Source organism: Cantharellus anzutake, assembly GCF_015039405.1.
Source record: "Cantharellus anzutake strain C23 chromosome Unknown EI90scaffold_472, whole genome shotgun sequence".
NCBI classification, from domain to species: domain Eukaryota; kingdom Fungi; phylum Basidiomycota; class Agaricomycetes; order Cantharellales; family Hydnaceae; genus Cantharellus; species Cantharellus anzutake.
This window is the reverse complement of record NW_024067422.1, coordinates 17,325-33,134: the sequence shown is the minus strand read 5'-3', so window position 1 is coordinate 33,134 and position 15,810 is coordinate 17,325. Positions and strand designations below refer to the sequence as shown.

General features: G+C 47.2%; 5 protein-coding genes across 5 annotated transcripts; 3 read left to right on the top strand and 2 right to left on the bottom strand.

Moving 5' to 3' along the window:
- Positions 1-989: 989 nt before the first annotated feature.
- Positions 990-1,915, bottom strand: EI90DRAFT_3111364 (uncharacterized protein; the record flags this gene model as incomplete). The annotated part of the gene is made up of 4 exons (XM_039062651.1): positions 1,542-1,915; positions 1,418-1,500; positions 1,226-1,330; positions 990-1,103 (listed from the first exon to the last, which is right to left on the bottom strand). Coding segments are annotated over exons 1-3 (236 nt in total), but the record flags the coding sequence as incomplete, so codon positions are not given.
- Positions 1,291-2,198, bottom strand: EI90DRAFT_3111361 (uncharacterized protein; the record flags this gene model as incomplete). The annotated part of the gene is made up of 3 exons (XM_039062650.1): positions 1,711-2,198; positions 1,602-1,665; positions 1,291-1,454 (listed from the first exon to the last, which is right to left on the bottom strand). Coding segments are annotated over exons 1-2 (173 nt in total), but the record flags the coding sequence as incomplete, so codon positions are not given.
- Positions 2,199-3,700: 1,502 nt separating this feature from the next.
- Positions 3,701-7,374, top strand: EI90DRAFT_3111340 (uncharacterized protein). The gene is made up of 18 exons (XM_039062649.1): positions 3,701-3,798; positions 3,909-3,998; positions 4,067-4,146; positions 4,181-4,519; positions 4,549-4,665; positions 4,828-4,886; positions 4,909-5,025; positions 5,070-5,119; positions 5,167-5,293; positions 5,381-5,429; positions 5,455-5,585; positions 5,640-5,680; positions 5,704-5,782; positions 5,826-6,127; positions 6,164-6,387; positions 6,421-6,429; positions 6,463-6,786; positions 6,845-7,374. The coding sequence occupies exons 1-18, from the start codon at positions 3,710-3,712 to the stop codon at positions 7,003-7,005; spliced, it is 2,388 nt and encodes a 795-aa protein (XP_038907332.1). The 5' UTR covers positions 3,701-3,709; the 3' UTR covers positions 7,006-7,374.
- Positions 7,375-8,782: 1,408 nt separating this feature from the next.
- On the top strand, positions 8,783-9,932 carry EI90DRAFT_3026412 (uncharacterized protein; the record flags this gene model as incomplete). Its single annotated transcript, XM_039057945.1, has 4 exons — positions 8,783-9,034; positions 9,159-9,342; positions 9,419-9,519; positions 9,579-9,932. The coding sequence occupies 4 exons, from the start codon at positions 8,783-8,785 to the stop codon at positions 9,930-9,932; spliced, it is 891 nt and encodes a 296-aa protein (XP_038907331.1).
- A 34-nt stretch (positions 9,933-9,966) lies between these two features.
- Positions 9,967-11,746, top strand: EI90DRAFT_3142304 (uncharacterized protein; the record flags this gene model as incomplete). Its single annotated transcript, XM_039064988.1, has 4 exons — positions 9,967-10,132; positions 10,861-11,165; positions 11,224-11,447; positions 11,503-11,746. The coding sequence occupies 4 exons, from the start codon at positions 9,967-9,969 to the stop codon at positions 11,744-11,746; spliced, it is 939 nt and encodes a 312-aa protein (XP_038907330.1).
- Positions 11,747-15,810: the final 4,064 nt, after the last annotated feature.

Here is a 15,810-nt window from a genome sequence, read left to right as displayed (position 1 = left end):
AGAGACATATCTATGATGTCATCACCACAGGACCATTACCTTAATTCCGCAAATCCCATCCAAGCCCACCCCCACGCTTCTGCCTCTATTACCTACAAAGCGGCTTGCGCAGCAAAAGACACGGGTCCCGCTTTCATCTGTGGCGAGGAACCGTTCTTTAGATTCTTGTTGTTTTCCCTCATCCGATGCTGTCCTTCTGCGGTAACTACGAACCCAACTTAGGCGCGATGCGTGCTTAAAATTGATTTTAACCGCAGTTGATCTATCTCCACATTGTCCTTCGAGGTGTGTCCTGATCCAATTCAAAAAGATGTATATTTACAGCCGATTCACTCGAGGCCCAACACTTAAGAATTAAGCGTTCAAACCTGTCAGCCAGTGTTAGAGCGCCATTTTTCACTTATCTGCTTCGTCGGGGTCCAGTGACACCACGAGGTCGTTCGCCGTTAGTGGCAGTGCCAAATCCTCCCTATTCGCCATCCTGTCTTGTTACTGCCAGTGTGCATCACCACTCGCTTTGCAAAACACGCGACATTCCACATGTATCTAGTGCTGGTACGCAGTTTCCTGCAAGATCGAAGTATTGCCAACTTCACACGAAATCTCACATAGGGAAATCCTAGGGTAACTATTTTACTTGATTCTGCGTGAGAGGATGGAATCTACCGCAAGACTTCCAAAGGGATGAATCGCGCTCGCTGTGAACTGTGCAGCATCTACGAGTGTTATCACCCGTTGCGTATCAGACCTTTCCTTCCATCTGCCTGTCATTGGCCATGTCGTTGAAGCAGAGGGTCGTTGGTCTCCTCGCCGCGGAGGTGATGTTCTCACCGCCGTCAATGCTGCATCGGAGCTTTACGATTTTCCACTGGTGTCGCACTCCTGATCCTCAGCGAGATCGAAGTAGTAATAATTTATACCGAGCCAGGAGCGCAAGTTAACAATATGCATTATGTAGAAGTTCAGGGGAAACAAGGAGGAATGGGAGAGTTTTGGAAAATGTGTCGCGGACGCATGGTCGATGTGGTTGCAGGCATCGATTTGTGCAATGCGTCTAATGAAGAGGTTAAGCTGCGGATGGAAAGTGTCACGAAGCTAAGCGAGTAAGTAGTATCTACTCTTTTGCGAGCCGTTGCCATCGTATAACGTAGGTACTTGTGGTTGCGCAGCAGCGTACGAAATTGATCGATTGTGCGGAAAGGTGGAAAGACAATCAAGTACCCACAACCCCCTCCCCACACGAAGAACCCCAGCAGGATCGGTGATTCGAGGAAGCGCGGCCTCGGCATTCTTCAAGGTAACTGTGTTTTGATCCTCGTCGGTCATGTTGCTATCTGATCTCGTTATCGAACCATTAGGTCGGTACAATCAAATCGGTTAATTCGTGGAGTCGTGAATTCTTCTGTTTTGAATGGACTCAAGGTATCCATTGTGTCCATCGCGGCTCAGCTCAGGTGTGTCTGAAAACATTACGACCGATCGGATCGAGCATCTTATGGTCTCGTGTCGTAACACAGGGGATAGTGAGAATCGCGTATTACTGCGAGCGCCATGGCCGGTGCCGACAAGATTCCGCAGAACACGCACATGCACGCGCACACAGTGCAAGGTCATCTAGCTCGTCTTTGTTCGACGTGACGTGGTTATCAGAGTCGCGACATATCACTCCGGACTGCGAAGCTCGTCAAGTTCAACCAAAGTCCAATGGACCGTTACGTTTTCGATCTACTACCATCACAATTTTCCAGAACCGAGAATGACTGTTCAGGTCACCGATGATAAAAAGGTGGACAAGATTCCATAGGGTCACAAAATGCATCTTCCGTACATACAATTATGAGGAAAAGGACTTGAAACGTCTCGACTCGAAGGAAGAAAGTAAGAAGGGAGGAGCTGCTCAGAGGGAGACTGTTGGTTCTTACGGGTTCTGGCGATCCTGAAGGTAATCGTTGGAGGAATCTACGTTTTTGCATGCTCGTGAATTCAACTCGCTGAACCGGTCATTGCTGTATTATACAGATGTTGGTACGAGAAGCAGTGGCCATTCGAGTGAACGTATCCCTCAGTCGCGTAAGTTCTGACATGCCACTCCTGCATCCATTCGGTCTCCGATTCACGATCGCTGCCCAGAGCCTATCATTTGATCTGGCGCCTGAGCATGGCTGCTAAACCGAGCACAATGAACCACTGAGAAATTGTGTCACCCACGGCCCACATCTACATGTTACCGGACATGCGCACGACAGCAGTGGATAGACGGACTTTTCCTTACAATTCCCAAGGGGTATGAACACTTGAATGTTCTACAATTGTGTATCGAAGAAATTACCATTATCATGAGCGGTGTAATGGACACAACATATGCAGGAGGTATTTTCGAGTCGCACGTGGTGATTGGGATCGAGCCAACGCGATTGGGGATCCCCGTGAAAGTGATGAGAAGTACGTAGCGGGATCCTATCGGGGAGGAAGTAATTATTTTGTTCGCAGGGAATAATGATATGAAAGAAGCTTCGAGGGTGATAGGTATTGACGTGACATGTCATACAGCCGGAGTGCTTTGGGATGAGCTGGCTTGGTTCGTCGGGGTTCTTAGGGGAATGGTTCATGGTTGTAAAGTGAGAGATTTCGGCTTGTGGCACACGATCGTGATGAGGAGATCGAGACCAGCAAGACGCCGGGACTCGTTACATAATACCGTTGGCTTTGACGGTTTCACCGAGCTGGATCACCGGGAATCCGGAGCAATCAGGTAATGTGCAGCTGGGTTTGTTACCCAATCCTTCCCATTCTGACCCAATGTTCGGGCGAAGGGCCCATCATCGCTAGCTGTAGGATTGGTTTGCTGTCTGTATAGGGCTCGTCTTACCGTAATGTCATTATTGTTCCGTGGTGAGCCCATGGACAAAATTTTCGGTAGCGTGGGTTCGGCCTCTAGAGGTGTGTTATGTACAACCAACTTTTTCGAGATCCACGCACTCAAGAATCCCGATCGGAGATAAGCATTCAAATTCGTCCGCTTGTGTCAGGCATATCTGCTTCATCCGGGTTACAGTGACACAGCAAGGACGTCAGCTGCGGTGGTAATGCCAAATCCTCCCATTCCGCATCTTCTTGTTGCTTCCGGGGCGCATCACATACATTTTTTGCGAACATGCAGCAGTCTATGTGCGCCTGGCACCGGCCTTCTTGCAAGGTCGAAGGATGTTCCCGAACTTTGCATCAAACCTCCCATAGCGAACCTAGAGCAGAACCAAGATAGATGGGTGTGGATCGGTTTCTCAGTTGGTTCTGCATAAGAGGATGAATCTGCCGCAAGACTTCCATAAGCGCGCAATGGGATGAATTGCGCCTTGCGGCGATCTCATGGCTGTGAACTGCGCAACCTCTACTTGAGTGTCACCATCCGCTGCGCGACCGACCTTTTCTCCCCATCCTTCACTATTGATATGTCGCTGAAGCAGAGGGTCGATAATCTCCTCACCGTTGGAGGCGATGTTGCCATTCCAGTCCTCACTGCCGTCAATACCGCATCGGGCGTGTTCCTCCCCTACAGGCTGCCACCAATGCCGCACTCCTCATCCTCACTGAAATCAAAGTAGTAGTAATTTATATCGATCCTGGGACGGAACTTGACAATCTGCATTTATAGAAATTCAAGGGAAATAAGGGAGAATTGGAGCGTTTTGGAAAATATATCGGGGACGCCATGGTCAATGTGGTTACAGCCATTGGTTCGTATGGTGAATCTAATGAAAAACCCAAGTCGTGGGTTGAAAGCGTCAAGAAGCTGGGCGAGTAAGTAGTATCTGCTCATGCAAGCCACTGCGGTTGTATAACATGAGTAATCTGTAGGGCGCTGGAGCGCATTCAAATTGAAATCCGTCGATTGAGTGGAAGATGGAAAGACAGTCTGGTATCCGCAACTTCTTCTCCCATATGAAGAACCCCAGCAGGCTCGATGATTTAAAGAAAGATTTTAGCGAAGCCTTGGCAATGTTCCAGGTAGTTCGTTTGATTCCCTGTTATGTTTCTGTCCTGATCTCATTATCGTAGCTGGAGACAGACTGATGGTTGGTGCGATAGCAAACAATCAAGTTCTGAATGAACTTAAATATCCATTGTCCCCATCACGATTCAACACCCGTGCCTGCCAGACACTAGGATTGATCTGATCGAGCGTATTATGCGTGGTGTCGTACCACGGAGGATAGCAAGAATCGTGTATTACTGCTAAGCCGTGGCCGGTGCGGCAAGACATCTGTTGCGCTCTCGATCGCAGAGGAGTGTAAAAGAGAAAAGATATCATCAGCAAGCTTCTTTTTCAAAGCAGGCGAGCAGTCGCGGCCGGACCATCTGTTCAGCGGCATGGCTCGATCTCTGGCAACCATGACCTGCATACCGTGCCTCCCTCATATCCGCTCTTCAGGAGGATCCAGCCCTCTCGACTGCCCATTCGCGACGCAATTCGAGAAACTAGTGGCTGAACCTCTCCGTCTCAGGACATCCTCGTCTGACCGTCCATGGTGATTATCATTGATGCGTTAGATGAGTGCGACACAAAGTCATTCCCACGTCTTGCCGATATACTTCGGAAAGCAGTCCCAAAACTACCACCTAACATCAAATTCTTTCTCACTTCGAGACAATTTGACCTCGTTGATCGTTTCCTATCACCTAATTACCCTATTGATCGCCTCACCATCGATCTTTCGGACGATGCTAATGCATGACTGTTCTATCTACATCCGATCACAACTACACGAACTGAAGGATGTGCATCCTGGTTTGGAAGATGGAATCGGGGAAGAAGACATTAGTCCAAAGCATACGGGAGCGCGGGCGGCTTGTTCATTTGGATCAGTACTGTCTTTGATTACATGAAGGTCAGCGGTAGTGATGCTGAAGATGCTGAAGAAACTGCTGGATGAAGATCTCAACCGATCAAAGGCATCCGCTGAGGAAATGATGGATAGGCTGTATGCGAGTATTTTGGAGAAGTGTAACTGGAAGGATGACGATTTCGTGCATGACTACCGATCGTGATGGGAGCAATTCTAATCGCACAGAAGCCACTATCTGTTGCGGCCTGGGATGCCATTCTCTCACCACTGCTGGAGTCGGACATCCGATATACATTAGCTCAACTTTCACCTCTCGTCTCAGGAGTAAGGATGCTAAGCCAATTCGTATTCTGCACCAATCCTTTCGTGACTTTCTCATGGACCGAGTCGATCCACAATCACCCATACTTGGTCGATTTGGAGTGGATGCGAGGAGGGAGAACAACAGAGTGGCCCTGCGCTGCATCGAAATCTTGAATAAAGAACTTTCACTATGAAGGATTTAGGGCTGATTGAGGACTTATCCAAAAAGCAAGCTGCCACCCATTCCTCAAGAGGCGCTGTCCGAACATGTCCATTATGCATGTCGGCATTTCGTGCATCATCTCAGCCAATTTCAGGAGCCACTGGAGGCCCAATGGGCCTATTCACGCATTTCTCAATGAGCAAATATCGCGCTGGGTGGAAGTCTGTGTGAGGACGGAAGGGTATATTAGTATATCATTCCCTGAATGGGCCAAGGTACGAATCATCAGTAGCGATCATTTGAGGTGTTCAGTCTCATGTTCCATTCAGTTGAACGTTGATCGGGCCTCCAAAGAAGTCATTCACATTTGGTCAAAGTGTTTCGCAATGTAAGGAGAAATCTTGCATTCTTTTTAAGATTGCAGGAGGCATATGAGTTGGCAAGTGATTCAGTTGCACTGTGCCATTGCCTTGTGTCTATGGACTCAGAGTCCTACACCCCGGATCTGGCTCAAGCACTCGGGAATCTTTGCATCACTCACCAACCTTGGACAACATTCTGAGGCACTCCTTGTGAATGAAGAAAGTGTGAAGCTCTGGCGCGAGCTAGTTGCCACCCATCCAACATCATACACCCCGGATTTGGCTCGAGCGCTCCGGAATCTTAGTATCACTCGACAAAGTTGGACGCCATTCCGAGGCACTCTCACGATCGAAGAAAGTGTGCAACTCTGGCGTGAGCTAGTTGCCACCCATCCAACATCATACACCCCAGATTTGGCTGGAGCGCTCTGGAATTTTTTGTATCACTCGACAAAGTTGACGCCATTCTGAGGCGCTCACCATAATCGGAGAAAGTGTGAAACTCTGGCGCGAGCTCGTTGCCACCCATCAGCATCATACACCCCAGATTTAGCTGTCGCGCTCCGAAATCTTTGTGTATCACTCGACAATGTTGGACGCCATTCTGAGGCGCTCACTGTAATTGAAGAAAGTGTGAAACTCTGGCGCGAGCTCGTTGCCACCCATCCAGCATTCATACACCCCGGATTTGGCTCGAGCGCTCCGGAATCTCATGGTATCACTTAACAAAGTTGGACGCCATTCCAAGGCGCTCACGGTAATTGAAGAATGTGTGAAACTCTGGCGCGAGCTCGTTGTCACCCATCCAGCATCATACACCCGGATTTGGCTGAAGCGCTCCGGAATCTTAAAGTATCACTCGACGAAGTTGGACGCCATTCCGAGGCGCACACGGTAATTGAAGAAAGTGTGAACTCTGGCGCGAGCTCGTTGCCACCATCCAGCATCATACACCCCGGATTTGGCTCGAGCGCTCCAGAATCTTATGTATCACTCGACAAAGTTGGACGCCATTCCGAGGCGCTCACGGTAATTGAAGAAAGTGTGAAACTCTGGTGCGAGCTGGTTGCCGCCATCCAACATCATACACCCGGATTTAGTCGAGCGCTTGGGAGTCTAGATGCATCACTCACCACCTTGGACGACATTCTGACGCACTTCTGCGAATGAAGAAAGTGTGAAGCACTGGCGCGAGCTTGTTGCCATCAAACCGATATCGTACTCCCTGGATTTGGCTCGAGCGCTCCGGAATCTTGTAATATCCCTTGACAATCTCGGACGCCATTCTGAGGCGCTCCTCGTAAATGAAGAACAGCTGGGATCCTGCCAGTAGTTGTCATTTATCTGATATCATCCACTCGGGTTCGACACGATCATTCTGCAGCCTCACCAGCTCATGCAAAAGTCACCATTATGCCAAGGCCTAACTTTGTTCAAGATTTTGTTGTCCGTGCGAGTTACCTACCACCATCATGTGTTTTTGGCATAGCCTTGGTAATGCAGACTCCACCTGTTTTCATGCTAGGCGCTGTGTGGACGCAGTACAGGAGCCAATATTATACTATCACTAGCTTGATTCCCAATACATGCGCACAAGTCTTAACTATCATATTCCTGCGTTGCTCATGGCAGACTCTTCTGCTTCATCGATCATCATTGTTGAGAAGACCCAGGAGTCTAATAATTATCATCGCTTTTCGGGACTCATCAAACCATTTCATCTGAGCGTGAAATTATCACCGGGAATCGGAGTGAAACACACCCAACCTCGCATTCCCGGATCCGGAAAACCGGCCGTGAGCAGACTCGTACCCAGTCGGAGGAGCTCCGTGGAGCGCAAAATAATAGCTCTTTATGTAATGTTCTCGCGTCCTGTATTCAATACAAAGGATCACATGCTACGGAGTTAAAAATAGCCGATCACCTACTCCGGAAATTTGGACGCGACATTGGGGCAAAATGTAGTATGGCTGTGCTCCGGCACTGTCCGGCCACTGTCTTCCCACGGCAAACAAGCTCGCTTCAAGGCTCTAATCATCACACCCTCCCAAGCCATCACAGAAAAAATCCAAAACAAATGTAGTAGTTACCCCACCCAAATTAACCCAGCCAACCCAGCCCAACCGATTCATCTGCTTCTGCTCATATGTGCTAAAATTATGTTGAATCTTGTATCGCGCACTCAGCACTTTGTCATATTGAGCCCAGTCAAGGGAAAAACATGGTGGAACTACTAATCATAGTCCAATCCACTCTGGTGTTGATCACTACGTATCCTCACCCCAAGAAATTGGCTGATGAGGTGAAAAAGGATATTATTTTGAGTGCGCAATACAAATTCCAACATAATTTTAGCACATATGAGCAAGAAGCAGATGAATCGGTTGGGCTGGGTTGGGCTGGGTTAATTTGGGTGGGGGTAATACTACATTTGTTTTGGATTTTTTTCTGTATGGCTTGGGGAGGGTGTGATGATTAGAGCCTTGAAGCGAGCTTGTTTGCCGTGGGAAGACAGAGGCCGGACAGTGCTGGAGCACAGCCATACTACATTTTGCCCCAGTCGGAGGAGTGAAGTGTTAGGCAGGTTACAGCCTCTATTGGAATAGAGGCTGGTTTCACTTGGGGGATTACTGAATGTCTGGTCTACTGAATTGTAGAAAAGGGTCCTACAACATTTTTCCGAGATGATGACATGAAGGAATTGGCATAATTCGAGGACTGTTTGTTTGTTTGTATTTACCCTTTGATCCTGAAATTGCGCTAGATATTTACTGGAAAGGAATTCCTCTCGTATTTCAATGTGTCCTCAACACTGAAACTCTTACCAGCTAACCGTGAATATGGAAAATGAGAATACCATGCCAGTTAATCTGCCACAACGAGGACGCCCCCTTCTACCAAGTGCAAAGCTTCCTCATGGGTACTGTCGAGCTCTCTCACCATCCAAGCAGGCCAGGTGAATAGCAACTCATTACCAACCCAACACCCCCTTCACAAATCCTGAAACCTCCCAATTCGGCTGCACAACTCAGTGTTCTCCACTCCCAGCGCCATTCCCTAGCCAAAGCTGGACCTGCACATGTACACACTATGGTGAATTGCCTGTCACCATGTGTGGAGTTTGCAGAAGCTCAAAGATTCATACATCAACTCGGGCTGAGCGATATAGAAAGCAAAACTTAGCTGGAAAGGCCAAAGTTATCTTTGAGGTCTTATGTGCTCAGCAGCTCACGATTGGCGACTTTTTGATGATTCTCTGTGACCAGAATGAATTGCTCAAGAAGGAAATGAGCTCATCCATGAAGGTTGAAATAGCATGCTTCCTACATGGCCAGAAAAAGTCAAATCAGCCATTGGATTTTGTGCGTGCAATTACTGAGCACCCGATGGCACGTTACGGACGAAAGCAGGAGCCGGTGCACCAAATCCCTTCATATGGAATCCCAACAAGTTACCTGCAACCTTGTTCCGATCTGAGCAAGATAGGGCCAACATTTGGATGCTGGTGTCAGGGAGTCCCAAAGAGAGTGTATGGACAGCTCATATGAAGCACTCCAGAAGTTCTTTGTTGAAAAGGTTGTCGAGCAGGTTCAGTGGGAGACCGAGCTACTACAGAAGGACCCATCACTGCGTAGTCTTGACAATGAAAAGCAAGGCTTCTCATGGGAAAGTGTCAACGAGTTTGTCTCGAGGACATGCAGCAAGTAATTATGGAGAAAGCTCCGTCATCTGGACAATATTGACAGCGATAGCTATCGGTGATGAAAGAGCAACATTGCTCCGGGGTCACACAATGAATGGGAAGAGGGATGGGAAAGGGTCGAATCACATCCGAGACCCATATCTTGTAAGTCTCCATTGCCATAACTCCAAAATGCTAGGATGCACGTACATTTGTCTGTCTAGGGTTGTACTGTGGGGCTTAGTATGATGCTGAGCTTCAGAAACCAGAGGATCAACCGTATTCAATCAATTCTTGGCATGTTGATGTTTGCGATGAATACAAACCAAACCACAGTTTCAATTTTGAGATGGATTGGCCTTGTGGTCGCACACAGTACAACACATAACTGGCTTCACATGGCAGTAGCAGGTGCATCAGCAAATATTAAGGCAATAGGGCATCAAGTGGTTGAGAACAAAGTGTCAGTTCACCTTGTCTATGATAATCTGAATCAGTACCACCAGGAATGGAGGCCATCACTGGATAACCACACATCCCTAGAAAGTGGCACTGCTGCCACTCTCATTATTCAGTGAGATGTAGAGGATGGTGCATTTAATGGTATCGAGTATGAGTGGTGGAGGACCTCAGTATGAAGAGAGGACATCACATACAAGAAAATTTAGAGCGATATTCAATTTGAATCACCTGGCTGCCATTGGGACTACCAACATCCTCCGGATTCTTCTTGAACATGTCCCGGCCTCAAACGTCATCGCAGTGCTGTTCAGCATTTGTATGCACTGTCAGGGGACGGACCCCGGGTCCCCATGACCCCTCTCTACAGTCCACAGTCTAGCCTGTAAACACAGCCCATCTCAGGGCATAACTACTGTGGGTAAGAAAGTGTATAGATAAATGAAGAGTAGGCTACACTTGCCTACTGTGGGTAAGAAAGTGAGAAGAAGGTTAACTTCTCACTTTCCCACAGTGGCCCCAATATGGCGAAAACTTCCGGGGATACCGGAAGTCACATGAGGTGGGATCCGGGGTCGGATCATGCGGCGTGCGGCGCAGGAAGTGCGCGGGAAGTGGAGCGGGTCCGGACGCGGGTCCGGGTCCAGGCTAAGTCAGGGTATGTGCCCTGACACCAGCTGAACGGCTTGTAGAAACTGTGCTAGCAACAATGACACTCCATTATGCAAGGTATAGTCTATTCTTTATCCATTAATTATTATGACATTGGTCTTTTTCCCACAGAGTCATCCTTCGCAAAGGGAGTCATCCCATTTCATTTCCAAACTACATTGCCTCCACACTTGATTGAAGAGCTGAACCTTCATTCATCGCCAGGTGGCTTCTTTCAAACTTGTACTATTGACGAGCTATATAACTTGGCTCACACCATCTATGCCGCGTTTGCATCATCTGAATCTGCATACATGGTGCTTCATCACAACACTCACAATTCCATGCAATATTTTTGACATTACCTCAATCCTTTGCTTGATTCTCTCTACCCAGTCCCACAAGAGCCGAATACTGTGGTGAATGTGAGCCCTGACGACTCGGATGATAGCAACGATGTCAACGATGAAAGCAATGATGGTGTGTCTGTTCCAGTTGGACAGAGTGGGCTTAGTGGGGAAAACTCCGATAATCTTGACCACTTCAAGGACACCGCACCTCTCTGTTCTCCGGACTTGGATACCAGCAGTGACATCCTTCTTTTCAACAACATTCTCCTCTATCGCGATATGCTATTTTACTGGGAATTTAGGTCGAGTATCAAGGACAGCGATATCGGACGAACCTTTGAGGTAATCAAGGTGTGTTAAACCACTTCTTCTGTGTCTATTACTCGCCCACCAGCGCCCTTTATCCCAGTGGCTTCGAGTGTGGTTTTTTGGAGCCAGTGCTACCAATTATGGTCAAGAGTTGCTGCATCAAGCCCTTGATCTCTGGTTCCACTTCACCGAAAAAATGAAGAATGCAGTTTTTAACAATTATGTCATTAGCCCATCTGGGAGGGGCGATGGTTGCAGACGAGACCTGCTTCAAGAGCACAGCAACTTCTGGCTCAAGCAGGTTTTTAATGGACACTTGGCCAAGTTCGATTCCAGCTTCTTGCGTGAAGCTGTCACGCTGAATATCATCCCACTTAAGGAACTTGCCCAAACGATTTTGCAAAAATTTTGGCCTCACCAACATATTTTCAGGGCGCTTAAAAGCAGATATTGCAGTGGACATCAACTTCCTTGGCCATTCATATCTTACGCAGCGCCACCATATCTACCAGCCTGGCCAAGTTCAGTCTTTCTTGGCAGTGGACAGTATTGAGCGAGGATCTGCCAAGCTTGAAGAGGGGGCATTACAGAAGTTTCTCGATAAGCACTTCTATCAAAAATAATTGTAGAATATAAATCCCAACAGATTTTTGACTATCTCTTGTTTGCTTCTAGATTATACTGTGCACATTCAGTAAGCTTGATCACACGTGGCCCAGTGACCACATCCCCAACCACTGTATTCTTCCACCCATCAAGTCATTGCTGCCTCTGCCTATCGCTTTAGTTCTACCTCCATCCATCACCCCATTTTCACATCCATCCATTCCTTCACTTCTGTCTCCATTCCTTCAATGACCTCATTGCTTCCCACCACCTTCTTGATCTTGTTTGTCAGCACACGTTTCTGGTTCTATGCTGCATACTGGTTGTTCAACCTCTGGATAAGGTCCCACAGAGAGTTTCGCTGGCTGGCGTCATCTGCGAGATGGTACTCAACCCTGCCAAGTAGTTGAGTAGCTTCGGTTCCACTATGAAGGAATGCAGGCGTTCTGTGAGTTTTTTAATCTCTCCATTGCTAAGGATTTGTCCCAGGGTGAGATTCTGCCACAGAGGTTTGGGAAGCAAGAACCAAGCATTTTGTCGCCAGGTAGTAAGTTGTGTGAGTGCCTCAACTTTCTGTTCCTTTGTGAGTTCTTGAAAATTTTTGGGTCGATCTTTCGGAAGCGGCAATGCAGTTGCCTTTGTGGTCGCTTTCTGGCATGCAATTCTGGCAATGTGATTTTTCACCATGTCCTCATCATGGCGGAGAGTCTCAGGCTGGCATGACTCGCAGCAAATGGGTGGCTTAATGAACATATCACCATAATATCCACAGAACACAGATCTTTGACAGCCGCTGGAAGGAGGATTGAAGAATGTGATGAGGCCCGGTGCAATTTTGGTTTGGAATTCCTGACGCGCGGTGATTTGTGTTTGTGTTAAGGGTTTTCTTCTTACTGATCCATCGACATAGGTCCCATCATCCTTTGTGGATTTATCACACATTTCTGGTGTGATCCTCATATCATCGGCCCATAAACAATAAATGTCCCACCACTCCCATCCCAACTTGCATGACCTGCCCACTGTGTCATTTCCTCAAATGACTTTGGCAAGTCTACACACACAACCCGCTGGACAGGTAAGTTGAGTCCTACATTTGCACAGATGGTAGCAACAACATATTGGATTGTTCCAGAAACTAGCCAAGTGCATATCTTTCCACGATCTTCCTTATGGAGTTCCGCATGGAATGGCCAGACCAGATTGGGTGTGTCAATGGCTTCTGCAGCCACTTTGTGTAGTTCACGTATTAGCCATTCGCTGAACATCATCGTTTTCTCCACAGTGTTGATGGCAAATATTGTTGGTGTAAGATCGGATGGTGACTCAAGTTTTTGGGGGATTGCCCATGTGAAATCTGGGAACTTGAGCCCCTCGACAGAGTGATAATGTATGCAGGCACAGTACTTAATGTCAGCCCGATCCACAGGGAGTTTAACGTCACTGAATTTTGACCCATGGAAGCCCAGCATAAACTGAATCTCCAACCAAGCTTTCTGATTCACAGAACCAGACATAGCCAAGAATGGGACATTGGATCCAATACGTGAGCGTACCTCTGACAGCACCTTATGCTTTGGTCAGAACTTCTCCCAATCCTTCACTAAGTGAACTTCGTCTATTGCACAGAACCCCAACATTCTACAAAACTCAGACCCATGAAGGAGTTTGCTAGCCATGCTTTCAGTAAGCATTTCTGGACTCATTCCTATCATGTCCCACTGAAGATTCTGGGCCTCATCCCATAGATTTTGTTGATCACATGCAAAGGCTTCGGCAATTGTTTCCGCATTAATTGCTATAAATCGAACGTTTTTATTCCTCACATTTGTCTCCTGGAACAAAATTCAGATGGTTTGTTCAGGTTTGTCCTTCAGTTGTAAACCCATACCTGATCCACCATCAATTCTACAGTAGGGTAGACAACAATGGCGATGTGCGGCCTCTTCAACACTCGGCATGCAATTACAGGAGCCATTGTCAACATTGATTTCCCATTCCCGGTCCGAGATGTAAGAAACACATCTATATTCTGGCAAAGATGTACTGCATTTTGAGTCTGCCATGGATGTGGCTCCACACGAAACCAGATATTGAATATAGCAGTCATCCATGGGACAGTCTCTGGTGTATATGGTTCCAATATCTCTCGAAGCCGTTCAATTGCATGGTTATAGTGTGAATCCCGTTTGTCCCACAGCCTCTCATTGAACTCAGGGAGAGAAGTTAATCCCTCCATTGTGAGGGTGAAATGAAAAAAGATAATCAAAAGAGGCTGGCTGGCATCTACCGAATAAATTGCTTAGTCATCTGCTCACATAACTACACTTACACAACTGGACCCTTTTGCAACCATTCAGTAGACCAGCAATTCAGTCACCCATCAAGTGAAATAAGACTAGGGATTAACTTCTCTCCCTGAGTTCAATGAGAGGCTGTGGGACAAACGGGATTCACACTATAACCATGCAATTGAACGGCTTCGAGAGATATTGGAACCATATACACCAGAGACTGTCCCATGGATGACTGCTATATTCAATATCTGGTTTCGTGTGGAGCCACATCCATGGCAGACTCAAAATGCAGTACATCTTTGCCAGAATATAGATGTGTTTCTTACATCTCGGACCGGGAATGGGAAATCAATGTTGACAATGGCTCCTGTAATTGCATGCCGAGTGTTGAAGAGGCCGCACATCGCCATTGTTGTCTACCCTACTGTAGAATTGATGGTGGATCAGGTATGGGTTTACAACTGAAGGACAAACCTGAACAAACCATCTGAATTTTGTTCCAGGAGACAAATGTGAGGAATAAAAACGTTCGATTTATAGCAATTAATGCGGAAACAATTGCCGAAGCCTTTGCATGTGATCAACAAAATCTATGGGATGAGGCCCAGAATCTTCAGTGGGACATGATAGGAATGAGTCCAGAAATGCTTACTGAAAGCATGGCTAGCAAACTCCTTCATGGGTCTGAGTTTTGTAGAATGTTGGGGTTCTGTGCAATAGACGAAGTTCACTTAGTGAAGGATTGGGAGAAGTTCTGACCAAAGCATAAGGTGCTGTCAGAGGTACGCTCACGTATTGGATCCAATGTCCCATTCTTGGCTATGTCTGGTTCTGTGAATCAGAAAGCTTGGTTGGAGATTCAGTTTATGCTGGGCTTCCATGGGTCAAAATTCAGTGACGTTAAACTCCCTGTGGATCGGGCTGACATTAAGTACTGTGCCTGCATACATTATCACTCTGTCGAGGGGCTCAAGTTCCCAGATTTCACATGGGCAATCCCCCAAAAACTTGAGTCACCATCCGATCTTACACCAACAATATTTGCCATCAACACTGTGGAGAAAACGATGATGTTCAGCGAATGGCTAATACGTGAACTACACAAAGTGGCTGCAGAAGCCATTGACACACCCAATCTGGTCTGGCCATTCCATGCGGAACTCCATAAGGAAGATCGTGGAAAGATATGCACTTGGCTAGTTTCTGGAACAATCCAATATGTTGTTGCTACCATCTGTGCAAATGTAGGACTCAACTTACCTGTCCAGCGGGTTGTGTGTGTAGACTTGCCAAAGTCATTTGAGGAAATGACACAGTGGGCAGGTCATGCAAGTTGGGATGGGAGTGGTGGGACATTTATTGTTTATGGGCCCGATGATATGAGGATCACACCAGAAATGTGTGATAAATCCACAAAGGATGATGGGACCTATGTCGATGGATCAGTAAGAAGAAAACCCTTAACACAAACACAAATCACCGCGCGTCAGGAATTCCAAACCAAAATTGCACCGGGCCTCATCACATTCTTCAATCCTCCTTCCAGCGGCTGTCAAAGATCTGTGTTCTGTGGATATTATGGTGATATGTTCATTAAGCCACCCATTTGCTGCGAGTCATGCCAGCCTGAGACTCTCCGCCATGATGAGGACATGGTGAAAAATCACATTGCCAGAATTGCATGCCAGAAAGCGACCACAAAGGCAACTGCATTGCCGCTTCCGAAAGATCGACCCAAAAATTTTCAAGAACTCACAAAGGAACAGAAAGTTGAGGCACTCACA